We start from the raw sequence: 26,536 nt of genomic DNA, 5'->3' as shown, positions 1-26,536 counted from the left end.
GATCAAATTAAAAATATTATTATTTTTTTAAATTTTCCATTGATCAAATTAAAAATATTATTATTTTTTAAAATTTTCCATTGATCAAATTAAAAATATTATTATTATTTTTTAAATTTTCCATTTGGCTTTTCCATTTGGATTTAATATTTGGCTTTTGAATTTAAATTTAACATTGGCTTTTCCATTTGGATTTAATATTTGGCTTTTGAATTTAAATTTAACATTGGCTTTTAATTTGGATTTAATATTTGGCTTTTGAATTTCAATTTAACATTGGCTTTTAATTTGGATTTAATATTTGGCTTTTCGATTTCAATTTAACATTGGATTTTCATTTGGATTTAATATTTGGCTTTTGAATTTACATTTAACATTGGCTTTTCATTTGGACTTGACACATGTCAATGTAAATGAGGAGGCGTGGCCCAAGGGCTGGTGGGAGGGTCTGAAACGAAAGGGGTGCAGAGGTACCTTATGAACAGCAGGGGGAGCTGACTGCTGGGGAGCTCACTGTTGAGGAGCATCTGTCTGCAGCTTGGCCACCAGGCTGGCTTATCCTCTTATTTCACATGATAGAAACTGATGATGTAGGCTAAACACAAACCACATTTCATGCCACAACAGTGAAGTTTTCATGTAGTTACTATAATTGGGCCCGTGTTAGTGAGGACTAGATTAGGACTGTATTTAAAGCTGATTCTGGTTTCCAACTTCGCCCCAGGTGTGTCTGTTTAAAACACGGACGGAGACAACTTCTCTCTTTTGATGTTTTATTTAATTAAGCAACAGTACAAACATGGGTGTGGGTAGCTCTGCTACGTGTGTTAGTGTGTTGTCAGATCTCGAGGACACACACACACACACACACACACACACACACACACACACACACACACACACACACACACAATCTCAACCGGGTAGTCATCGTCCGAACTGCGACCTCTCCTTTTTCTTTCTCTCACTTTTTTCTCTGGGTGGTACGCGCAGTGTGAGGTGCGTGTCCGCGCTATTCTCCGACATGTACTCACAACAATCACTCCTGATTGACGGCCTTTTGTACAGCCTGTGTACTTTTTCGTTCATTTGATTTCTGATTTTGAAACGATATCCAAATTTGAAAAATGGGTCATTTTAAACCTTGTTAATATTGATGACAATGTGTTCAAACGGAAAACGTGTGTGAAATAGCAGATGGAAATTATAAAAAAGCAATCGATTCTATAATCTAGATCGGGAGTTTGCCGTAGCAGCAGCAGCAAACAACTGGAAACTTCTTACAATTTTTGTCTGCTATTTCACAACTAAATTCACTATTGAGACTTTTTTATGCGAGCAATTAACTGTGTAGAGTTTGAATATGGGCAGTTTTACAAACATTGATGGCCAACTGCACATTTTCTCCGATGTTGTCAGAAGCTTCAGTCTGACGGGACAGCCAGCTGGTGGCGGCCGGGATCGCCTCTCTGCTGGCCGGCCAGTGATGCTCACAGACACCGCTGTCAGCTGGAAGTCTCTCAGTAGAATCATGGACAAGTTTATTTCCTGAAATATGGCTCGTTTTCCGTTTGAACACATTGTCATCAATATTAACAAGGTTTAAAATGACCCATTTTTCAAATTTGGATATCGTTTCAAAATCGGAAATCAAATGAACGAAAAAGTACACAGGCTGTACAAAAGGCCGTCAATCAGGAGTGATTGTTGTGAGTACATGTCGGAGAATAGCGCGAACACGCACCTCACACTGCGTGCACCACCCGGAGAAAAAAGTGAGAGAAAGAAAAAGGAGAGGTCGCAGTTCGGACGATGACTACCCGGTTGAGATTGTGTGTGTGTGTGTGTGTGTGTGTGTGTGTGTGTCCTTGAGATCTGACAACACACTAACACACGTAGCAGAGCTACCCACACCCATGTTTGTACTGTTGCTTAATTAAATAAAACATCAAAAGAGAGAAGTTGTCTCCGTCCGTGTTTTAAACAGACACACCTGGGGCGAAGTTGGGAATCAGAATCAGTCCTAATCTAGTCCTCACTAACACGGGCCCAATTATAGTAACTACATGAAAACTTCACTGTTGTTGCATGAAATGTCGTTTGTGTTTAGCCTACATCATCAGTTTCTATCATGTGAAATAAGAGGATAAGCCAGCCTGGTGGCCAAGCTGCAGACAGATGCTCCTCAACAGTGAGCTCCCCAGCAGTCAGCTCCCCCTGCTGTTCATAAGGTACCTCTGCACCCCTTTCGTTTCAGACCCTCCCACCAGCCTTTGGGCCACGCCTCCTCATTTACATTGACATGTGTCAAGTCCAAATGAAAAGCCAATGTTAAATGTAAATTCAAAAGCCAAATATTAAATCCAAATGAAAATCCAATGTTAAATTGAAATCGAAAAGCCAAATATTAAATCCAAATTAAAAGCCAATGTTAAATTGAAATTCAAAAGCCAAATATTAAATCCAAATTAAAAGCCAATGTTAAATTTAAATTCAAAAGCCAAATATTAAATCCAAATGGAAAAGCCAATGTTAAATTTAAATTCAAAAGCCAAATATTAAATCCAAATGGAAAAGCCAATGTTAAATTTAAATTCAAAAGCCAAATATTAAATCCAAATGGAAAAGCCAAATGGAAAATTTAAAAAAAAATAATAATATTTTTAATTTGATCAATGGAAAATTTAAAAAAAATAATAATATTTTTAATTTGATCAATGGAAAATTAAAAAAATAAATAATATTTTTAATTTGATCTTGCTTCGTTTTCTCTTTGGACTTTCAATTTGAATTATGAATAAATATTTCCTCCATATATCTCTCAACCAAATTTTCAAAAAAAAGTAACGTGGATGGTTCCCTACAGCGCTCTTCACAAGTAAAATAAATGATCAGTTCACTACTTTCATTGAATTTGTGTGTTTTATTCAATTTTATAGCATTTGAAAAAAAAATATAAAGGAACATTGAAAAAAGTGACAAAAATGTCCAAAAACTTGGAGAAAAACCCATAACAACTTTATAAAGGCACAGAAGTAAAAAGAAAACGCTGAAAAGAAGTGACAAAAATATCGGGAAAAACCACAAAAGTGTCGAAAAAGACGACCAAAGCGTTTTAAATTTTAAATTTTGACCTAGAAAAACTAAGTTGCATGGTCGAAGGAAGACAACACAAGGGTTAACAAAGTTGTCTTTATGATCATGCGCTAACTGCAGAAAAGACAATTAGAGAATTCTTTTTCATAATCTCTGCTTGTCAGTTTCTGATATTACTGTAACAATACGGATCATAATTGTAGCAGTAATAAATAATTAGAAGCAGTTACTGTTCATGATGCATGTGTGTCTGCCATCTTGATTTCAAGGAGTTGCAAGACATGATGAGACATGAGCTGATTAAGTAATGTTATCATTTAACTGCACTTAACTGGACTCCAAAGGAACACCTAATATAGGCAATAGATAATACATGTGTTGTAGTTGTGGACATCAGTTGTTGAAACTGGTAGTCATTATTTTCTGAGAAGAAGGGTCTCTGGTTGAAGAGTTATTGTCAGATCGAGACTTGCAGGTCAAAGCCACAGACCACAGGAACATAAACACGCCTAAGAAGAAAAGAGAAAGGCTGTGAATACTTCTGGTAAATCATAAAAGCAGAGTACTTTATATGAGGATCGTGCACATACTGACCCTGCAGGGAGTTTAGTATAGTGAATATGTAGATCCCAGGGAGGGAGATGTAGGTGATGCTCGCTAACCCCCAAGGTAAGCCCAGCACACAGCTGAGGCCCAGCACTGTGGCACAGTCTTTCAATAACTTCATCCCTTTCTCCCTATTTATCTTCTTCCAGCCACTGCTTTCAGTGCCTCCACTACCTGCCCGTAGCCCCCAGAGCTTAAACACCACCAGCCCCAGCATGCAGGAATTACACAGTATCATCAGCACACATGGGACGGCCACGGTAGTGATGTAGCTGACTAGGAGCCTCTGTGGGAACTGGCTGCTCATCCAGCATCTGCAGGTTATTAAAAAGAAAGGAAAAAAATTAAAAGCCAATATTTTGTTTTTCTATTTAGATCAAGTTAAGGCAGTTACACACCAACCAGATGGCCGACCGTTGGCAGAAAAGGCAGTTGGACTGATCAGTCTCCCCGAGTTGGTCATAAAAATGCCTCAGAACACACCGAAGAGACGAGACGTAATACGTCTCCATAACAGCAGGCAGCGCTAATCTGTATTGTCGCCCAAAAAATTAAAACCGGCAGCTGATTGGACGAACGTGTCACATGGATCTGGCTGCTGCTTCCGGATTTTGGATTTTTCGAACGGCCATTACTGGCGACTCATTCAGAATACGATCTCATATTGTACTAAAATAGTTCTCCGAAACGTGTTTCTGAAAACATTTTAAGAGAGAAATAGGCCGTGCAGTTGTTGAATCTGTCTTCATTTCAGATCGACAAAGGTCAGTTTAAAAGATTTTCGTCAGATTTTGAGAGACTCTAGTCACACTCATCCCGCTTGCCATTTCTGGGTGAGTCCCGACTGCCCTGTCTCCGACTGAGCATGTCAGGTCGGCCAAGATGAAGGCCGACAGCTCCTCCAACGGACAACGGCACGGAACACACCGAACAGACTCGAGTCACTGACCTTGCCAGACTGTCCAACGGCCGATTATCGGCCCAGTGTGTAACTGCTTTTAGTCTCGCTTTGCCAGACCATCCTCAAAGGCGCTGTGGAGGAGGGTTTGGCTAGTCCACACAGCATTCCGGGATGGGTGAAAAACGTGCTCTGGTTTCTTTAAACCAATCACAATCGTCATGGGCGGCGCTACGCTTGGCATGGTGCCTCTGCAAAATAGCCTCTGGAAGGAACTTGTTTTGATGGAACATGTGTACGTTCTAAAGTTGTTTAGTCGTGCAACGGAAAACTCAGATTGGACAGATAGTCTAGCTAGCTGTCTGGATTTACGCTGCAGAGATCTGAGGAACAGTTAACCATAGTCATTGGCGAAACGACATGCATCCGGCAGAATTTCCTGGAAGTGGAACGCCGTGGATATAGACTAAGATCAAGTTAACTTTGAATTACAAATAATCTGCTTCTTGGCAAGGAACAAAATAGCGCACGCTTAAAATCACACTATGAAGAATATTTGCTTAGAATTCCAAACTGCTGTGTGGTTGAATATTTAAAACATAACAATAAATCTTGGTTTCTTACATCTGTGCTGTTGAAGTCTGGTTGTTGGCAGCCCTTAGACTGTATTTGCCATAAACACCTGAAATCCCACAAACCGCTGCAACCAGTGTTGGAACACCTGCATGAAGACAAGAAAGATACAGAATTTACTTCAACAAGCCCTGACCAGGGACGGAGCGAGGGGCTGGCTTCTGGGGCTCCAGCCCCGAATGTTTTCTCAAAAGCCAAAAGAAATATCAGCATTCATTCAGTGAACTCTCCTAAAAAATAAGCCGCGGCCATCTTCTGACTCCGCCTTTGCAGTAATGTGTATAAAGGGTAAGTCCGATGAGATTCTATATTTGTTATTGTCAACAAATCCCATTTAGACCAAAAACTACTATAAATGAATCTGACTACCAATTATTGACTGTGTTACATAAACAAATAGCTGACGTGGTAGACCAGCTGTAGCTGTTCTCAGTGACTATCCGCTACTTGCCCAGCACTGTCACACAAACAAAGATTCAGTGGAAATAATTATTAATTTTACCTGCGAAGAATGTATGTGTTCCATAAAACGTACATGCATGCATCCAAGTTATTTGGTTGAAAGAAATCCATATTTCTGATATAAAAAAACTTAGAAAACGGGGAAAACACAAGGGTTAAAAACATTGCTCTACTGCACCCTAATGGTAAAAAACCTCCAACAGGTATGTGTGACTTGGATAAATTGCTCTGAATTAAAAATGTGCATAACACAATGTGAAAACATGAATATGGGACTGTATACCCTAATAATATATGGGACTGTATGTAGTAATATTCTCACATTTCAAAATGAATAATAGTTGAAGGCTTTTTCGTCATGAATAGTCCAACTCCATTTGAGCTGCACAGGGTATTTTAATTTAGCTATTTTTCTGAGTTATAAGCAACATTTTCAAGAGAGCAGATTTATTATTATACACCTTTTGATAGAAACGTCCCAACCAGACTCTACTCACCCCATCCCACCACGCTGAGCTTTAGCAGGTATCTCCTGACGTAGATGTTGAAGACTCGGACTAAGAGAAGGTAGAGGTGGAAGCCTTCCAGAGCCGCCCAGCTGAAGGTGGCCAGCAGGGACCAGTGTAAAAAGAGACCCAGACCCTGACACACCCAGCCCTCCTCATTCTCATTCAGATGCCACACCCAGAAGCTGCACAGCAGGAAGGTGAGATGGAGGCAGAGCAGCGCTCCTGATAGTTGCAAATGCACCCCGATAGCCTTCTCTGGACGCCGACGTCTAAAAGGAAAACAATATATTATGATCATGTTTCTATTGCCTATTTGGCAGATACAGTACTATATATGGCCATTACTGACAGATACTTTCACCTCAACACAGTCCTATGGGCCCAGTGGACCCCAGACTGATGCAGTGTGCAGGACTGTAATGTTTAAAGCCATCACAATGTGGAATAGCTTGCCAACTATCCCAGTGGAGGCACCCAGTAAGGCCAGTTTTAAAAGACTACTTAGAAAACAGTTAAACAATAAAACAATAATGTCATTTAACTCTTAATTGTTGGAATGTGATGTTATTCTTTATGACTCTAATTTATGAAACTAGGTACACACAGTAATGTTATTTACTTGCACTATAAGTCTTGTTTTAAATGTATGTCAAATTGTATGTATATGTTGTGATTGTGGGATCCAAATAAAGAAATAAAGAAATAAAGGACTCCCACTTATCTCTACATATGTATTAGCCCAAACTGTTTTGATGTTTCCTTGGCTACTGAGTTAACACTTTGTTGCTCAGTAAGTGCAGGCGGACTGGCTAGTCGTTGGACCACACCGATTCAAGACAAATTCACACGAAGAAAGCAGTTACATTTATGCTTACCACTGATGCTATTCAGATAATTCTGTGTTTTCCTGTTATGAACTTGCCTTCTGACAGGAACTCAGATCAACCACAGAGCTTGTTTGACCCACAGTGTCTAATAACAAACCTCTGCGACCTATAGCACCCATCTTTGCAGCCATAAGAATGAAACTGCACCCTTTAAGACTCTCCAGGTGATCTGCACAATAGATCATTCCTGTCGGTGGCCATCAAACTTTTCAATTCATCCTCACTGTGTCGCAGTATGGACATTAGTGGACTGGGATGCTGACAGACAGGACTAACACTAACTCTAACATTAACACGAACTCTGGCAAAGTGCAATAGATCTGTTGAACTTGTAACCCATAATTACATCCATTTTGCACACCTTACAGCAGTTTGCACTTTGTATGCATGTCCGTGTTTAAAGGAATACTTGTTTTTAACTTTGAATTCTTACGTAAGTGTTTTGGATATTTGTTTCTTTGCACTAATCTTGTTCAGAGGTTTTGTTTGTGTACTGCTGCGGCAACATGAACCCCCCCCCCCCCCCCCCGGAACAGATAAAGTATCCATGCAGCGTGATTACATCAGTTAATGCTTCAAGCTCTTTAACGAGATAACTGAACCTCATTTTGAGTAGAGATAAACATGTGAAATAATCCAATAATAACACATACATAACACAAAATGTATTGCTTCACTTCCATGACAGGAAGTAATAATGTCATCATCTCTGTGAAACTATCATTACAGGAATCTTTTCATATAATTCACTCTAGACTTATGGGAATATTAATTTGAAGTCAGACTTTAAAACTCACTGTAGACATATATAGAGGATCAAGCTGATGACTGTGAAGAAGATGGAGAGCGCTGAGCCGATGTAGGTGATGTAGCTCAGGATCACAGCATCACTTTCTCCCACTTCTAACACAGGGTTCTGGCACAGAACAAGAGACAATACACATTCACTTTAAAAATGGATTTGAAGTTCAAAAATCTGAGGGAAGCCTCTTTAGTAGATCTATTGTAGATATTGATTCAGATGTGTCTTAGATACCACTCTATGCATCTTTAAATTACATTTTGTAAGTTTTGTATGCACATTTTCAATCTGCGCATAAAAAAACTGGAGTGGAAATGCTGGAAATTCCAAAAGAGGACAAAATATCGCAACAACAAAAAAATTTTTTTGCGTGGCTGAGGTGGTGTATATTAATTAACATTTAATTTTGCCCATTTTCTGGAAATTCAGTTAAAATGTGTGCTATATATGACAAGTTCTTTACACCGAGTAACAAAATTGTACCCTCAAACAATGATAGCTTTAAATCATTCAGCTACAAATCTGTGTGGTATGATTGTGGCTCACATTAGAGTGCTTAAACACGCTGCGTTTCTTACACTATTGCTCTTGTGTTTTTGAAAACATCACTTAAAGGTCCAATGTGTAGGAATTTCTCCCATCTAGCTTTGAGATATCGCAATCAACTCTCTCGCTCCACGCAGTTCAAAGTATGTATTACAGCTACGGTAGCCTTCACGCTTCAAAAAGACGGTCTCTTGCTCTTTTCAATATCCTTTTTCTTTTTCTGGGCGAAGAAGAAGAAGACTCCTGTTCCTGAAATTAGGATTTTGAATACATGTGGTCCTCCATGTTTTCTTCTTCAAACTTCCCGGGCCAGGAAGCTACGATACCCATTAGCAGCGTTAGCAGCACCTGTGAGTTTATCATGTGACAGAGAAAACGTGAAAGGTGGAGCAGTATGTCCTGTATGTCCCTTACCGGCTAACGTATCTCCAGAGGGCGCGTGAATATGGAGAGTCTATCCCAGATCATGCGAATGCAAATGTAAAATTTCAAGCCAATAGGAATACTTGGAATTGATGGTGGTGGTAAATATTCATGAAAAAGGACAAGTTTGTGAACGGGCAACACAGATTTTGATAATGAACAACTAAACACGTTACACACTGGACCTTTAAAGGCAAATCATTTGGCACATTAGATAGCATGTTGATTCAGAGAGCAAATGTTCATTTTACCACAAGCACAGCAAAGAAGCTCATGTGGTTGCAGCTGCAAATAAATTCAGCTCCGGTGTCATCGGTATCACAGCCCTCTGTGCTCCAGCTACCTAAAAAAACACACACATACAATATTATGTTTAAATCTGAGTTCCTCTTTTAATTTGGGAGCAAAAAGACTGGGGCTGGCATTTGTAGCCTACCTGTTCCATCATTAAGAGTTGACTCCTGCCAAAACACACATGTCCCATCTCCCACCTGAAACACATTCAAAAGTGTATTTAAGATATGATGAAAGCAGATTCATCCATACTGTATATATGCCTTCACAGCTGGTTTTGTTATTGTACCTGTTTGTTGTGTTTGAAGGTTAATTTGATGGGTTGGGAGAGGTTTTTGACAGGAAGGTTCCCTGCCCTCACGAACAGGACTAACCCCCCCAGAACAGGCCAGTCTGGTGGTATGACTCCTCTCGCTTCTGACCGATTGGGACTCAGCTGCAATGAAAGATGATTGACAGAAGATTGTTGATGATGGAGATTTGTGTTTTTGCACTGTTGTTGTTGTTGCGCTTGATGTTGATGCCAATCATTTATTAATTGATCTTTTTTTAGAGTAAGTAAGTAAAGTGTATTTGTATAGCACCTTTCACAGATAGAAATCATGTGGCCCGATCTGCACTCTAGTAGGGAGGAACTAATACCTTTTTTAGAGTTGTTATCACCGCACAGATATTTCTCAATATTTTTTTTTTTCATAAATGGTTAACTATATGCATTGCGTCACACCATGTTGTGTATTACATACCATTCGGGTCATATTATTGTTTGTTGTATTGTATTTGTATTATGTTGTATATGTTAGTTTTAATGACTGCATCGTGGCCTAAGTGCCCAAGACAAATGTCCCACCTGGTGGCAAAGGAGAAACAGGACATTAATACTGGGGTGAATCAGCTTCCTCGATCAACCTTTCCTCCGTTTTTTATAGTACAAAATGGCTGGTCATACCTTGTATAAATATACAGACGGAGCTAACTGAAAGTAGAAGCCAGTGTCAGTGCACAAAAATATGAAGGGCCTTCTTCTGTATCCATCCTCCGGAATTGCAGCCATGTTAGTGTCAGATTTCCCAAACTTAACTCTTCTCTTTATGTACACGTCCATTGTGATCAGATTAATAAGGGCAACTAAGGAGGAGTTAATAGTCTGTGGCTCAAATGTGACTGACCTGGAATAAAGTGCTGTTGATCACAGTGGTCACCACCAGTGCCTCCTTGTCAGGCACAGTTCCTTTGCTGCTCTGGAGAGCCGAGGCTGGGATGTAAACGCTGTGTTCAGGAGTGGGACTCGCTTCAACCTAAAAACCATAAAGTATACACAAAACATGCAAAAAAAGTATGGAAATGATTTATCTATGGAAATGAACTTATTGTTGATTATTTAATTGCTCAGATGCTCAGATTGTCCTCTGAAAAAAAAGCCAACATACGTTGTTTGTTCAACCAGCAATTACGACTCATATTTACGTTTAAAATGGCGGCGCTCTCTAGTGGCTGTGGTGATTATGACGGGGGCAAAGCATAAAGTAAAACGACGAGTATAAGAGCGTCAAAATCCATGTAAGGGATGGGTCAAACAAACAGAGGACATTTACCGACTTTTACTACGTTTCAGTTTAATGAAACGTGTTGCTACGTTTTGTCAGGGCTGAACTTGGCCCATGATCTTTTTTTAAACTTAACCAAATAGTTTTGGTGCCTATACATAAACAAGTAGTTTTTGTGCCAAACCTATCCAAACTGAGAACATTTCACAACGTTAACGTGTTTTGAAACGCTCCTGTGGGTCGTATTTCCTGCCACCACTAGGGGAGCTGATTTATGAAACGCTCCTGTGGGTGACATTAGAATAAAAAATCTATATGGGTGTATGGTTTGGAGGACCTGTTGGATTTTGCACACATGTTCCAAAGAAAGACAATGCAGTGTAACATCCTCAACTCTACTACACATGTTTGTGTATGGTGAAGACAACTAATATTATTTTTCTCCTGTTTTGCTTATTTATTAGTACATTTCATACAACAACTTGAGATTGTTTTAGAACCTGATAAGACAAGATGTTATGTCTCGTCAAGTTTGTTAAGTGTAGTCACTCATGTCTTGTCTTGTTGTGCACTTCCTGTTTTATTTTGTATTCACTTTCCCTCTTGTTTCAGACCCTGACTTCCTCCCTTTGTGTGATTTTCCTGCCAGTGTGATTGTCTCCCCGCCCCTCATTGTTTTCACCTGGTCTCCCCTACCTCTTGTATAAATAGTCCTTGTCTCCCTTTGTCTTTTGCCAGTTCGTCTTGTCTAGTCTCCATGTCAGCCTTGTCAACGTTCCAGCCAGGTTATTTACGCCATTAAGTTTGTTTGATTATATCCTCCTTGTGAGCGCCTTTTGTTTATACCTTTTTTCTAGTAAAGACTTTCACCGTGTCTCTGGGTCGTGCATTTGAGTCCTCCAGTGTCGTGTGTCTGAGTCGTTACACAAGAGCTGGGAGCTATCAAAAATATCCTCACCTTTTCAGACCAGTTCACCCTCCGATGAATGAAGTTTGGGATCGGTTTGCTTCTCACTGTACAGCTTCCAATGCTGTCATCATAGCATCTACCAAGACATAATTCACATATTTCAGCAATCCAAACACTTAAACTTGAATGAGCATTGATTTTAGGTGAACAACCAACACAACTAAGTTGCCTTTTGTCCTTTGACATTATTTAAAATGACTTCACACATGTATGGGTTGTATACCACATTGTGAAGCCATTTCGAAAAACGTGATAGAGAAATGCCCAGCAGGGTTTAGTTCCGGAAAGGCTGACACACAATATGGTTAAGTTATGATAATTGATTAATTGTTGATGTTTATGTGCACATTTTGTTTCAGGGTCTCACAATCATGTCAGAGATATCCCAGCATTCATTAGACAGCAGCGAGCAGCCACACTTATTCATTAGTGTAAGAGAAGGATGTATTGTTGTTCAATAAGAGGAGAGTCAGATCTACAGTATCAGCTTTATATGTATGAGTATGAGTTACCCGGTCCAGGGGTCCTCACCCGCTAGACAGTCAGGGAGAACATTTCCACAGTCGCCTGTCAGGGGGACAGAGAAAGAAAGAGTCAAAGATAGTACAATATATGGATATAGGTCTGCCAATGCAATAAGATCAGTGACATCAGGGGACCATGAGTGACTTTGTTTTTCTCTCGATGTGAAAATCTACGACCTTAATATATTCATAGTTAAAATGGTACTCACTTCATAAGCACACAGCCATAAAATACACAACAAACGTGAAAAACTTACCGGCAGCTTGGGCTGTAGAAAACCATGCAAGTGTGACTAAAGAAAAAGTAATCCACATCGTGTCTCAGTGATGCTCACACACACATGTGATGTGACTGTTCGCTGCACAGCGGTGTTCTGTTTGATGAATGATCAGGGAGTTTCACATCTGCATTATGTCACATGGTGGTGGCTGAGTGGGGTGGAGAGCTGACAGGGACCAGAAGTGATTCATGTCTTTTTTTTTTATTTAACCTTTATTTAACCAGATGGGCCGTTGAGAACAGGTTCTCATTTGCAACGGTGACCTGGCCAAGAAAAGCATAAACGTGCAGCAAATGTGCTGCAAAGTGTCTGCCGCGTCTTTTTTTTAAACTTTATTGATAAATTGTCAAGTTTCCAATTGACTGAAGATATGTTATTGTTACATTATGTTGTTAATGTTTTCAATTTGACAATGTAGTGTGGTACGTTGCGAACAAAGGTCAGATATTATATTGATAAAAGTCTAGTTTAAAAATGGCATAGCAACCTGTGCTTTAAAAAAAAAAAAATGTAACAATCGAGAATTGAATCGAACTGTGACCTTAGGATCGAAAATGTAATCGAATCGAGGATTTGGAGAATAGTGACACCCCTAGCACTGTGGCTGTAGTAGCGGGCCTCTCACCTGTGTCGCTACGGTCGCCACGAGTTTGAAGACAGAATTTTCCACCTCGGCTTCATTCGGCTCCGGTACCGTTTCGCCTGAGCCCTGGGACGTCTCCGGCCGGATACGTTTACACGCCAACAACAACGCATCTGCTGGGTCGGTCCCCCTTTTCCTCTTGACTCGCAGAATCGTCGTGTTCGGATCCATGTTGTTCCTCTGTCTGCTGAGTTTGTCTGGTTTGTCTGGCAGACTGGGAGGAGGGAAACGGGAAAGCTCCGCCTTTATTTCCGCCCGGAAGCTATAGGGGGAGGACCATGGACTATTTATAGGGGATCAATAATAATAAATAATAAATATGTCCGCAAATGAATTGCTCTTCCGCAAGAATAACTAAATCATTGATATTCTCGATTTTCTTAATGTTTTCGTTTGATGACTGTATAAAATAGGTTTCGTCAAAACATTATTCCGTGTAGTTAAATTACTTAAAATCTTCCCTTAATAAACTTATTCCGAGTCTGGAGTACTACTCTTGATAATATAGGTTAATTATAACCAATATTAATTTTTCATCACAAAAATAATGTGTGACCAATAACAGTAGGCCTTAATGTATGCCTATATTAAATTAGGATATTCAAAAGTTGAAGGATTATTAAATGAATTGATCATTCTACTTCATTGGTGTGTCTTTAAATGAAGAATCAATAAATTAAATTTTGAAATAGAATTATAGAAAATCTTCCAAAAGGCTTTTAAAATTCTAGCCTTCCCAGGGCTTAAAACAGTTTTCTGGCACCTTCGATAAGCCCAATAAGTAGGATAAATTAATAGAATTGGTAGTTGAAGAAGTGCAAAGCAACAAAAACAAATAGAGAAAACTGAGAACACAAATAGTTTTCACAGAACAAATGAACTAAGGCAGGATCTGTACAACGAAGCACTGGTCAAACAGACAACAGTTCAAACCAACGCTGCTGTCACTTCCACGTGTAAACCTGCAAACATGGATGGATTAGTGGGCCCTGGCCCTGGTCCAGGGTCCCAAGGGGTCAGGGGGTCCTAACAACTTAGTTGAACTTTGACACGTGAATTTGCACCATTTTGCTAACCTTTCAGGAAACAGAGAGCCAGAGAGAGTCTAAATGGAGGAAGCTTTCTACAGTTTTAGAGAAGCAGGCAGGACCGGCAGGAAAGCTGCAGCAGAAAAACATATATTAGCCATGCAAAAAAATCAATATCAGTTTAAGTCAATGCAAATATTTCCAACTCTTTGCTGTCATGCAGCTCTTTCTCAAGGGGAACTGAATTAGTTCTATCCAGTTAAACCACGGTCTGGGTGAATACTCAATTTTGATTGGTTGCAGGGTGACCATTAAAAAGTGATATAGGACAAGTAGTTCAGGTGAAACTGACTGTTGACTGTTTAAAATAAATGTGCTAAATTAAATGGAGAAAAAACATCTTAATATCTTTATTTACTGTGTAGTCCTTCAGTGCCCCATTCTCTGAACACCACAGGATGGCGCTAACACACAAGCTGACAGATGTAAGTTTCCCTGCCCCTCTGAACTGACTTTGGTTCACATTTCATCACATCCAGTTACTACTTCAGGCTTACTGGATGGGAATGAATGTTCCAGGTATGAGTCAAACCCTCAGGTGTTACCAAGAAAACAGATGTATTGTAAAAACCTTATTTTGATTGCTAAACGCATGCAAATATAAATTAGTAGTCTTAAAAAATATATCTGGCAAGTGACCATGGTATAGCGGGTTAATGCTCTACAATGTGTCCATTATAAGGTCATTAATGGACTCTAATTGGACATTAATTCCTGAGAATGGACACCTTAAACCATATGCTCTCTTCAAAGCCACCAGACTCCTTTTCATATAAACTGTGATTTTACCTCACAGAACACAGGACTTGCTGTTCCGCTGCCTCGATTGGTTTGTTGGTTTGTGTTCCTGTGTGACATTGGTGAATCCCAGCTAACCCTTTAAAACACCAAAGTCACACATCTCATACATACCATAAGCACCTGATGCAATCCCCACTTCAGAATCCCAAACTATCACTTTTAAAAGCAAATTGGGCAAAACCATTAGCCCCAGAAAACACTGGGTTTAACGTGTAGGCACTGCTTTAAAGGTACACTGTGTAGTGTTTGAAGTATTTTATTAGCTAAAATCAATGTCTTCATTCATAAATATGTCCTCATTGGTGTAAAATGACCTCTGCCAATGATCTGACTTATCCTCGTAAGAGAAGAATTTCTTATCTGTATTTACATTGGACTGGCAAGTCCAAGGAGGCTTCCATGTCGTTCCGAAATTTTGAAAAAAGATAATCACTGAGAGGGACATAAAGCACTAGCCTACCTGTCTAGCTAATCCACAACCGTTTTCATTCAGAGCCAGCGTCACGTGACTGAAACCAGCTGAAACGGAGAAGGAGATCAGTGAGAGGCGCTTGTCACTGCTCCGGCAAATTTGAAAGCCTGCACTGCACTTTAGTTCATAATGGAGGATCATACTTATGCCGAGCCACAGGAGAAGGAATCCTCGTCGCCAAAAAAAGCGAAAAAGGGAATTATAGCTTCTTGGTACATAACGGCTACCGTAGTTGCAACACACATTTGAAAAAGCGAGGTGCTAGAGAGCACTGTTAGTTTGAATGCAAAATACAATTTCACCACTAGATGGGAGAATTTCCTACAGTGTACCTTTAACAAAGTTGTCATATGATCATATATTATAACACTAACTGCAGAAAAGACAATTATAGAATTTATTTTTTTCATAATCTCCATTTCTGATTATGCATGACATTACTGCAATAATACAGATCATAATTGTAGCAACAATAAATAATTAGAAGCAGTTACTGTTCATAATGCATGTGTGTCTGCCATCTTGATTTCAAGAAGTTGCAAGACATGATGAGACATGAGCTGATTAAGTAATGTTATCATTTAACTGCACTTAACTGGACTCCAAAGGAACACCTAATATAGGCAATAGATAATACATGTGTTGTAGTTGTGGACATCAGTTGTTGAAACTGGTAGTCATTATTTTCTGAGAAGAAGGGTCTCTGGTTGAGGAGTTATTGTCAGATCGAGACTTGCAGGTCAAAGCCACAGACCACAGGAACATAAACACGCCTAAGAAGAAAAGAGAAAGGCTGTGAATACTTCTGGTAAATCATAAAAGCAGAGTACTTTATATGAGGATCGTGCACATACTGACCCTGCAGGGAGTTTAGTATAGTGAATATGTAGATCCCAGGGAGGGAGATGTAGGTGATGCTCGCTAACCCCCAAGGTAAGCCCAGCACACAGCTGAGGCCCAGCACTGTGGCACAGTCTTTCAATAACTTCATCCCTTTCTCCCTGTTTATCTTCTTCCAGCCACTGCTTTCAGTGCCTCCACTACCTGCCCGTAGCCCCCAGAGCTTAAACACCACCAGCCCCAGCATGCAGGAATTACACAGTATCATCAGCACACATGGGACGGCCACGGTAGTGATGTAGCTGACTAGGAGCCTCTGTGGGAACTGGCTGCTCATCCAGCATCTGCAGGTTATTAAAAAGAAAGAAAAAAAAATTAAAAGCCAATATTTTGTTTTTCTATTTAGATCAAGTTAGTCTCGCTTAGCCAGACCATCCTCAAAGCCGCTGCAGAGCAGCACAGCATTCCGGGATGGGTGAAAAACATGCTCTGGTTTATTGACATTTCTTTAAACCAATCACAATCGTCATGGGCGGCGCTAAGCTCGGTATGGTGCCTCTGCAAAATAGCCTCTGGAAGGAACTTGTTTTGGTGGAACATGTGTACGTTCAAAAGTTGTTTTAGTCGTGCAACAGAAAACTCAGATTGGACAGATAGCTGTCTGGATTTACCCTGCAGAGATCTGAGGAGCAGTTAACCATAGTCCTCAGAAATCCACCGGAGGTTAGGGTGCCAACACAAAGAAAGAGGAAGGAAATGGACATTGGCGAAACGACATGCATCCGGCAGAATTTCCTGCGGCACCGGAGCAATCCTGGAAGTGGAACGCCGTGGATATAGACTAAGATCAAGTTAACTTTGAATTACAAATAATCTGCTTCTTGGCAAGGAACAAAATAGCGCACGCTTAAAATCACACTATGAACAATATTTGCTTAGAATTCCAAACTGCTGTGTGGTTGAATATTTAAAACATAACAATAAATCTTGGTTTCTTACATCTGTGCTGTTGAAGTCTGGTTGTTGGCAGCCCTTAGACTGTATTTGCCATAAACACCTGAAATCCCACAAACCGCTGCAACCAGTGTTGGAACACCTGCATGAAGACAAGAAAGATACAGAATTTACTTCAACAAGCCCTGACCAGGGACGGAGCGAGGGGCTGGCTTCTGGGGCTCCAGCCCCGAATGTTTTCTCAAAAGCCAAAAGAAATATCAGCATTCATTCAGTGAACTCTCCTAAAAATTAGCTTCAAGAATAGCAACGCCAAAATCCTACCCTATGTTATGTCACTTAAAAATAGTAACATCAGACAAATTTTGGCTCTTTTTAGGTAGAACAAAAGAACATTTCTGTTCTCAGGTTATATTTTATTTGAGAAAGACCAAAATAATGTTTAAGATCATAATCAATCACTTGGGATACCATTCAAATGTTTTGGAACCTGTATTGTTTACATCCGCTGCAGACTTATTCTTTTCCTCTTATTGCCTTGCTGCTTTTTACAGTGCATTAACCCCTCCATTACCAGCATTCAGCACTAATGTCTATCCAACTCACAATCATCATGATAAACATGCTTGGGGGGGGGGGGGCAGGAAAAAATAAGCTTTATAAGTTTTATGACGTCTTCATTTTAATAGTTTTATGCGTCTAATTCTAAGCCAATCTCTGATGATTTCCTAACCCTAAGTATTTTTGTTGCCTAATCTTAACTAGTTCTGTCTCACAACATGAACTACGTGATTAAAACTGCGCCCAATACGTTAAATAGAACAGTCACTTGATTACGGCCTTAAACTGCTCCAAGGCTGCAGGAAATAGAAAGGTCGTATATGTTGTTTTGGGAGTCTAAATCAATCTATAATGTTGTTTAGGTATGAAGATGTGTTAATTAGGTGGACAGATATATGACAATGTATACTATTAATACTAATATTCTCTCGAATCTGCTGGATGTGTAAATAATGAACTGTTTGCGAACAGGTTTGCCATGTAATGTTAGACTGGGTAAACCCAGCCTGATCTGCCGGCGATTTGATTTCGCCCTGCAGCTTGGGATGGAAACCTGTACGTTTATCTATCCTGCTTCCGTTTAACGTTTTGCGGGGACCAATCACAAACTGTGTTATCCACCTGGCGCGCTACTGGCGGGTTTAACACAATGACGATAGAGAAGCGACCAAGCAGCTTGTGTTTACATGCAACATGGCGGCCACCGAAGCGCAGCAACCAGTTGATGCCGCTGTCGCTGCTACGTCACCCGCATAGTTGGTCTGATTGGTTGAAGGACTAGCCAATTGCGTACAGAGTCATTTGAACTATGCCCGTTGATCACGCCTCTTGTGCAGTAGAAACTACAGAGCAGACTCCTCAGACTAATGTTCAATCTTAAAAGATTGAGCTTGGTCTGCTGATAGCCAGACTAATATAATGTAAAAATATGTCAGTTTGTAACTTTTTTCTGCTGCCCCCAAGTGGACAAAAGATATGTTGCAGGTTGAAAGCTCTTGATAATTTCAGTAAATGAAATGACCACAGACCAGTTAACACACAATGGATGTAGGGACCTAATTTAATTTAATGAATTAAATTTTGTCGCTTTTTCCGATGTTTTTGTTGCTTTTTTCAAAACTTTTTTTATTCATTGTCAATAAACCTAATTTAAATGACGTTACACCTCATTTTGAGTTTACGAAAAGCAAAAATTATCAATTATTTTGAGTTAAGATCAGAGGATGTTAAGTGAATCACAGACTGGTTTGTGTCAAAGTTCAGTCAGGATGCTGTTTTAAAACCATTTAAACATTTTTTTTTCAAATGCTATAAAATTGAATAAACCACCCACAATTCAATGGAAGTAATCGTTAATTTTAGGTAACGTTGTATGTGTTCCATACAACGTAAATGCATGCATCCAAGTTATTTGGTTGAAAGAAACCCATATTTCTGATATAAAAAACTACTGCACCCCTAGTGCATAAATAGGATAAATTGGATAAATTGCTCTGAATTAAAAATGTGCATAATACAATGTGAAAACATCAATATAGGAATGTATACCCTAACTGTATGTAAAAATATTCTCACATTTCAAAATGAATAATAGTTGAAGGCTTTTTCGTCATGAATAGTCCAACTCCATTTGAGCTGCACAGGGTATTTTAATTTAGCTATTTTTCTGAGTTATAAGCAGCATTTTCAAGAGAGCAGATTTATTATTATACACCTTTTGACAGAAACACCGTCCCAACCAGACTCTACTCACCCCATCCCACCACGCTGAGCTTTAGCAGGTATCTCCTGACGTAGATGTTGAAGACTCGGACTAAGAGAAGGTAGAGGTGGAAGCCTTCCAGAGCCGCCCAGCTGAAGGTGGCCAGCAGGGACCAGTGTAAAAAGAGACCCAGACCCTGGCACACCCAGCCCTCCTCATTCTCATTCAGATGCCACACCCAGAAGCTGCACAGCAGGAAGGTGAGATGGAGGCAGAGCAGCGCTCCTGATAGTTGCAAATGCACCCCGATAGCCTTCTCTGGACGCCGACGTCTAAAAGGAAAACAATATATTATGATCATGTTTCTATTGCCTATTTGGCAGATACAGTACTATATATGGCCATTACTGACAGATACTTTCACCTCAACACAGTCCTATGGGCCCAGTGGACCCCGGACTGATGCAGTGTGCAGGACTGTAATGTTTAAAGCCATCACAATGTGGAATAGCTTGCCAACTATCCCAGTGGAGGCACCCAGTAAGGCCAGTTTTAAAAGACTACTTAGAAAACAGTTAAACAATAAAACAATAATGTAATTTAACTTTTAATTGTTGGAATGTGATGTTATTCTTTATGACCCTAATTTATGAAACTAGGTACACACAGTAATGTTATTTACTTGCACTATAAGTCTTGTTTTAAATGTATGTCAAATTGTATGTATATGTTGTGATTGTGGGATCCAAATAAAGAAATAAAGAAATAAAGGACTCCCACTTATCTCTACATATGTATTAGCCCAAACTGTTTTGATGTTTCCTTGGCTACTGAGTTAACACTTTGTTGCTCAGTAAGTGCAGGCGGACTGGCTAGTCGTTGGACCCAGTGATGGGAGTAACGCGTTACAAAAGTAACGCAATTACAGAAATGTATTCCTTTTTGCTATAACGCAGTAATATAACGCATTACTAATGAAATGTCGGTAATGTTATACCCGTTACAATCTCAGTAACGCGAGTTACAACGCATTTTAACCTGACATTTAGTGGCGTTTGTTTTTTTTAAGAATTCACCAACACCACAAAACATTTCGACACAGAAAAAAATGTCTGCGAGTGTTATTTCCCGTTGCTGGATTCGGTGGTTGAAATGACTGCAGAGACGGATACATTTGCAACATGGACATTATTTTCAGGAGTTTTTTATGCTGCGTTGAAGCGAGCTGTCCCGTCACTGTTCCCGTGGTCAGGGCCAGAACCAGAGACGGTAGAATAGGGACATCTGTGTCCCGTCACTGTTCCCGTGGTCAGGGCCAGAACCAGAGATGGTAGGATAGGGACATCTGTGTCCTGTCAGTGCCGACAGAAATGTGCCCGAGCAACTGACAGATAACAACATCTCAGTAATTAGTGTTTAGTCTTGCTACACGTAATATCATTACATTTTATCAGTGGTGGAAAGTAACTATACTGTAGGTTACTTCGATTCATATAAGGTGATTTTAATTGAGTATTTTCATTTTCTCCTAAATACTTCTAGTCCACCACAATTCAGAGTCAAGTAGGCTATTGTACGTTTTACTTAACTATTTATTTTATAGCTTTAGTTACTTTGCAGATTCAGATTAAAAATATAAAATAACTTACAAATGATGATGTATATAGTGGATAAAGATGAGACTTTTTTGATCCCTTGGTGAAATTCACAGGCTCCCTGCCAAGTCCTAATTCCGCTTTTATTTTGGTGAAAGTAACTCGACAGTTACGCAAAAGTAGTGTAAAGCATTACAATTCAGAGACAGTAATATTGTAATATAACTAATTACTCTCAAATAAAAGTAACTAAGTAATCAATAATGTATTATATTTTGGAAGTAACTTGCCCAACACTGGTTGGACCACACCGATTCAAGACAAATTCACACGAAGAAAGCAGTTTCATTTATGCTTACCACTGATGCTATTCAGATAATTCTGTGTTTTCCTGTTATGAACTTGCCTTCTGACAGGAACTCAGATCAACCACAGAGCTTGTTTGACCCACAATGTCTAATAACAAACCTCTGCGACCTATAGCACCCATCTTTGCAGCCATAAGAATGAAACTGGCACCCTTTAAGACTCAAACTCCCCAGGTGATCTGCACAATAGATCATTCCTGTCGGTGGCCATCAAACTTTTCAATTCATCCTCACTGTGTCGCAGTATGGACATTAGTGGACTGGGATGCTGACATATTGAGTAGAGATAAACATGTGAAATAATCCAATAATAACACATACATAACACAAAATGCATTGCTTCATTTCCATGACAGGAAGTAATAATGTCATCATCTCTGTGAAACTATCATTACAGGAATCTTTTCATATAATTCACTCTAGACTTATGGGAATATTAATTTGAAGTCAGACTTTAAAACTCACTGTAGACATATATAGAGGATCAAGCTGATGACTGTGAAGAAGATGGAGAGCGCTGAGCCGATGTAGGTGATGTAGCTCAGGATCACAGCATCACTTTCTCCCACTTCTAACACAGGGTTCTGGCACAGAACAAGAGACAATACACATTCACTTTAAAAATGGATTTGAAGTTCAAAAATCTGATGGAAGCCTCTTTAGTAGATCTATTGTAGATATTGATTCAGATGTGTCTTAGATACCACTCTATGCATCTTTAAATTACATTTTGTAATAGTGTAAATGCTGGAAATTCCAAAAGAGGACAAAATATCGCAACAACAAAAAACTTTTTTTGCGTGGCTGAGGTGGTGTGTATTAATTAACATTTAATGTTGCCCATTTTCTGGAAATTCAGTTAAAATGTGTGCTATATATGACAAGTTCTTTACACCGAGTAACAAAATTGTACCCTCAAACAATGATAGCTTTAAATCATTCAGCTACAAATCTGTGTGGTATGATTGTGGCTCACATTAGAGCGCTTAAACACGCTGCGTTTCTTACACTATTGCTCTTGTGTTTTTGAAAACATCACTTAAAGGTCCAATGTGTAGGAATTTCTCCCATCTAGCTTTGAGATATCGCAATCAACTCTCTCGCTCCACGCAGTTCAAAGTATGTATTACAGCTACGGTAGCCTTCACGCTTCAAAAAGACGGTCTCTTGCTCTTTTCAATATCCTTTTTCTTTTTCTGGGCGAAGAAGAAGAAGACTCCTGTTCCTGAAATTTGGATTTTGAATACATGTGGTCCTCCATGTTTCCTTCTTCAAAATCGTCGGGGCCGGGAAGCTACGATACCCATTAGCAGCGTTAGCAGCACCTGTGAGTTTATCATGTGACAGAGAAAACGTGAAAGGTGGAGCAGTATGTCCTGTATGTCCCTTACCGGCTAACGTATCTCCAGAGGGCGCGTGAATATGGAGAGTCTATCCCAGATCATGCGAATGCAAATGTAAAATTTCAAGCCAATAGGAATACTTGGAATTGATGGTGGTGGTAAATATTCATGAAAAAGGACAAGTTTGTGAACGGGCAACACAGATTTTGATGATTAACAACTAAACACGTTACACACTGGACCTTTAAAGGCAAATCATTTGGCACATTAGATAGCATGTTGATTCAGAGAGCAAATGTTCATTTTACCACAAGCACAGCAAAGAAGCTCATGTGGTTGCAGCTGCAAATAAATTCAGCTCCGGTGTCATCGGTATCACAGCCCTCTGTGCTCCAGCTACCTAAAAAAACACACACATACAATATTATGTTTAAATCTGAGTTCCTCTTTTAATTTGGGAGCAAAAAGACTGGGGCTGGCATTTGTAGCCTACCTGTTCCATCATTAAGAGTTGACTCCTTCCAATACACACATGCCCCATCTCCCACCTGAAACACGTTCAAAAGTGTATTTAAGATATGATGAAAGCAGATTCATCCATACTGTATATATGCCTTCACAGCTGGTTTTGTTATTTTACCTGTTTGTTGTGTTTGAAGGTTAATTTGATGGGTTGGGAGAGGTTTTTGACAGGAAGGTTCCCTGCCCTCACTAACAGGACTAACCCCCCCAGAACGCTGCGGACAGGAGGGTCTGGTGTTATGAGTAGTCTCGCTTTTGTCCGAGTGGGAGTCAGCTGCAATGAAAGATGATTGACAGAAGATTGTTGATGATGGAGATTTGTGTTTTTGCACTGTTGTTGTTGCGCTTGATGTTGATGCCAATCATTTATTAATTTTTAAAATTTAAAATTTTTTTAGAGTTGTTATCACCACACAGATATTTCCTAATATATTAATTTTTTTATAAATGGTTAACTATATGCACTGCGTCACACCATGTTGTGTATTACACACCATTAGGGCCATATTATTGTTTGTTGTATTGTATTTGTATTATGTTGTATATGTTATTTTTAATGGCTGCATCGTGGCCTAAGTGCCCAAGACAAATATCCCACCTGGTGACAAAGGAGAAACAGGACATTAAAGGTACTATAGGTAGGATTGCGAAGATCCAGGACTTAGCCAAAAAATTTGAACATTGACAACTTCTCAGTCCCTCCCCCCTTTCTGCTAAAGCTCAAAACGGTCTCCTAAGCCAGTGGTTCCCAACCTTTTTTCCTTGGCGCCCCCCCTACTTATGTCTAAGAAAAGCTGACCCCCCCCCCGCCCTCGTGGAAACCGAAGTTGAGGTAACTCTCGAGATAGAGCCTTACTTTCTTTTTTGATATAGAGGAGTTATCAGCACTTTTACGTTTCTCCGCCATGTTTCATTGATAAAATAGTGAAAATAGGAAAGACGAGGATGATAGCAGCTAGCAGCTGAGCTGATGACAGCAGGTCCCAGGTTAAGAGGTCCCGGAGGTTTGGCCTACTAAGTAGCCTGCCTACAAGTTTAAGCGAGAAGAAAAATATATAGTTTTTATACAGACTTTTGTATACATTATATATTCTAGTGTATTATCATAATTTGTTTAACATGTGCAAATATTATTTTTTTTACCTCAACCTCAAACCAGATAAAGACTTGCGCCGCCCCCCTGAGGGGTCCCCGGACCCCAGGTTGGGAACCACTGTCCTAAGCCCCTCTCCCCATAAGGGAGAGCTGTGCATGATAGCCTATCTATCACCTATCTGCAGCTCGTGTGCAGGGAAGGAGGAGGAATGAAATGTGTGTGCATGAGCAGTGATTGACATGCAGTTAGACCCCGGCCCTGATTGGTGCATCTCAACAGGGAGCAGTGGATTTTTGCAAATCGCACTACAGGCTGTAGGTGGTGCCAGAGGAGCCAGATTTTTTTTTTAATTACCTGCTTCATGTAGTTCTACTGGAACATAGGGTCAGTTTCAGCAAATATGACAGAAAGTTAGTTTTATAAGTCTTACCTACTGCACTTTTAATACTGGGGTATTTTTAATTAGAGGTGAATCAGCTTCCTCAATCAACCTTTTCCTCCATACACAATGGCTGGCTGTGAGTGTACAGAGTTCATGGAAATCAATGCAAATCAACATGAGGGGAAAGTCATACCTTGTATAAATATACAGACGGAGCTAACTGAAAGTAGAAGCCAGTGTCAGTGCACAAAAATATGAAGGGCCTTCTTCTGTATCCATCCTCCGGAATTGCAGCCATGTTAGTGTCAGATTTCCCAAACTTAACTTCTCTTTATGTACACGTCCATTGTGATCAGATTAATAAGGGCAACTAAGGAGGAGTTAATAGTCTGTGGCTCAAATGTGACTGACCTGGAATAAAGTGCTGTTGATCACAGTGGTCACCACCAGTGCCCCCTTGTCAGGCACAGTTCCTCTGCTGCTCTGGAGAGCCGAGGCTGGGATGTAAACGCTGTGTTCAGGAGTGGGACTCGCTTCAACCTAAAAACCATAAAGTATACACAAAACGTGCAAAAAAAGTATGGAAATGATTTATCTATGGAAATGAACTTATTGTTGATTATTTAACTGCTCAGATGCTCAGACTGTCCTCCCAAAAAAAAAGCCAACATATGTTGTTTGTTCAACCAGCAATTACGACTCATATTTACGTTTAAAAATGCAGCGCTCCCTAGTGGCTGTGGTGATTGCGACGGGGGCAAAGCATAAAGTAAAACGAGTATAAGGCCACGTCCACACGTACCAAAATGATCTCTTTTTTCCCCTTCTTCCCTGGCATCGTTTTAATAATATTAGCGTCCAAACGGATCCATTTGTAAATGACTCAACACGCTACTTTTCTGCTACAGAAATTCACCAAAAACGGAGAAGAAGAGGTGGAGCATGCGCATTAAGCTTGCGCGCTGTATACAAACAGACAGTAGAAGAAGAAACCAAACACAAGAATTGAATTGAGAATGCGGTTGTCTATAAGCTTTTTTTGCTCAGCGTGGTGGCACAGGAGCATAATATTTTTCCCTAGTAACCCTAACAGGCTCAGTATCTTCTCCACCGGGAACACAAGCATGTAGTCCGCCATTGTTGTTGTTATGAGACGTCGTCGCGGGATAAGAGGTCGAAGGCTAGAGGTCGAGGGGGCTAGCGATGACATCATCAATACGCAAGTATGCGGCCTGGCTGTCCAAACGAAGAAGCAAGGGAGGCGTTTTCGAATTTTTACACCCTGGGACCATTTTTAAAAAAAGTGCGTCTTCAGGCAGTGTGTTTACAGAATTCGTTTGGTCGATCGGCCAAAACGATGCAAAACATGTGCGTTTACACCAAAAAGCGTTTCCGTGTGGACGGCCCCTAAGAGCATCAAAATCCATGTAAGGGATGGATCAAACAAACATAGGACTTTTACAGACTTTTACTATGTTTCAGTGTTGCTCCGTTTTGTCAGGGCTGAACTTGGCCCATGATCTTTTTTTAAACTTAACCAAATAGTTTTGGTGCCTATACATAAACAAGTATTTGTTGTGCCAAACCTATCCAAAATGCAAACATTTCACATCGTTAACGTGCTTTGAAACGTGACTGTTACTGTGGTTTAGATATAAGGGCAGAAAACGCTCCTGTGGGTCGTATTTCCT

The 26,536-nt window shown here is 40.0% G+C and overlaps 2 protein-coding genes and 1 long non-coding RNA gene across 5 annotated transcripts in view; 1 reads left to right on the top strand and 2 right to left on the bottom strand.

Moving 5' to 3' along the window:
- Positions 1-3,412: 3,412 nt before the first annotated feature.
- On the bottom strand, positions 3,413-11,742 carry LOC116043785 (adhesion G protein-coupled receptor G3-like). Its single transcript, XM_031290703.1, has 10 exons — positions 11,662-11,742; positions 10,326-10,454; positions 9,446-9,592; positions 9,304-9,353; positions 9,114-9,207; positions 7,889-8,007; positions 6,193-6,473; positions 5,225-5,321; positions 3,691-4,016; positions 3,413-3,605 (listed from the first exon to the last, which is right to left on the bottom strand). Exons 5-10 carry the CDS (start codon positions 9,135-9,137, stop codon positions 3,490-3,492), a joined length of 963 nt encoding a protein of 320 aa, XP_031146563.1. The 5' UTR covers positions 9,138-9,207; positions 9,304-9,353; positions 9,446-9,592; positions 10,326-10,454; positions 11,662-11,742; the 3' UTR covers positions 3,413-3,489.
- A 4,069-nt stretch (positions 11,743-15,811) lies between these two features.
- Positions 15,812-26,536, bottom strand: part of LOC116043784 (adhesion G protein-coupled receptor G3-like) — a 12,077-nt gene continuing 1,352 nt past the window's right edge. For all 3 annotated transcript variants that reach the window (XM_031290701.2, XM_031290699.2, XM_031290702.2), the window contains 9 exons: positions 25,257-25,385; positions 23,486-23,641; positions 23,339-23,393; positions 23,154-23,245; positions 21,968-22,086; positions 19,591-19,871; positions 17,322-17,418; positions 16,341-16,666; positions 15,812-16,255 (listed from right to left, as the gene is read on the bottom strand). In XM_031290701.2, the coding sequence (XP_031146561.1) occupies positions 16,140-16,255; positions 16,341-16,666; positions 17,322-17,418; positions 19,591-19,871; positions 21,968-22,086; positions 23,154-23,245; positions 23,339-23,393; positions 23,486-23,641; positions 25,257-25,385 (1,371 nt within the window). In that variant the 3' untranslated portion in view covers positions 15,812-16,139. The remainder of the gene's footprint in view (positions 16,256-16,340; positions 16,667-17,321; positions 17,419-19,590; positions 19,872-21,967; positions 22,087-23,153; positions 23,246-23,338; positions 23,394-23,485; positions 23,642-25,256; positions 25,386-26,536) is intronic.
- Positions 22,429-23,241, top strand: LOC116043786. The gene is made up of 2 exons (XR_004103550.1): positions 22,429-22,547; positions 23,096-23,241. It is a non-coding gene; the product is annotated as an uncharacterized LOC116043786 (long non-coding RNA).

Source organism: Sander lucioperca, chromosome 3, assembly GCF_008315115.2.
Source record: "Sander lucioperca isolate FBNREF2018 chromosome 3, SLUC_FBN_1.2, whole genome shotgun sequence".
Taxonomy (NCBI): domain Eukaryota; kingdom Metazoa; phylum Chordata; class Actinopteri; order Perciformes; family Percidae; genus Sander; species Sander lucioperca.
The sequence above is the reverse complement of the archived record's forward strand: the minus strand, read 5'-3'. Positions and strand labels throughout refer to the sequence as shown.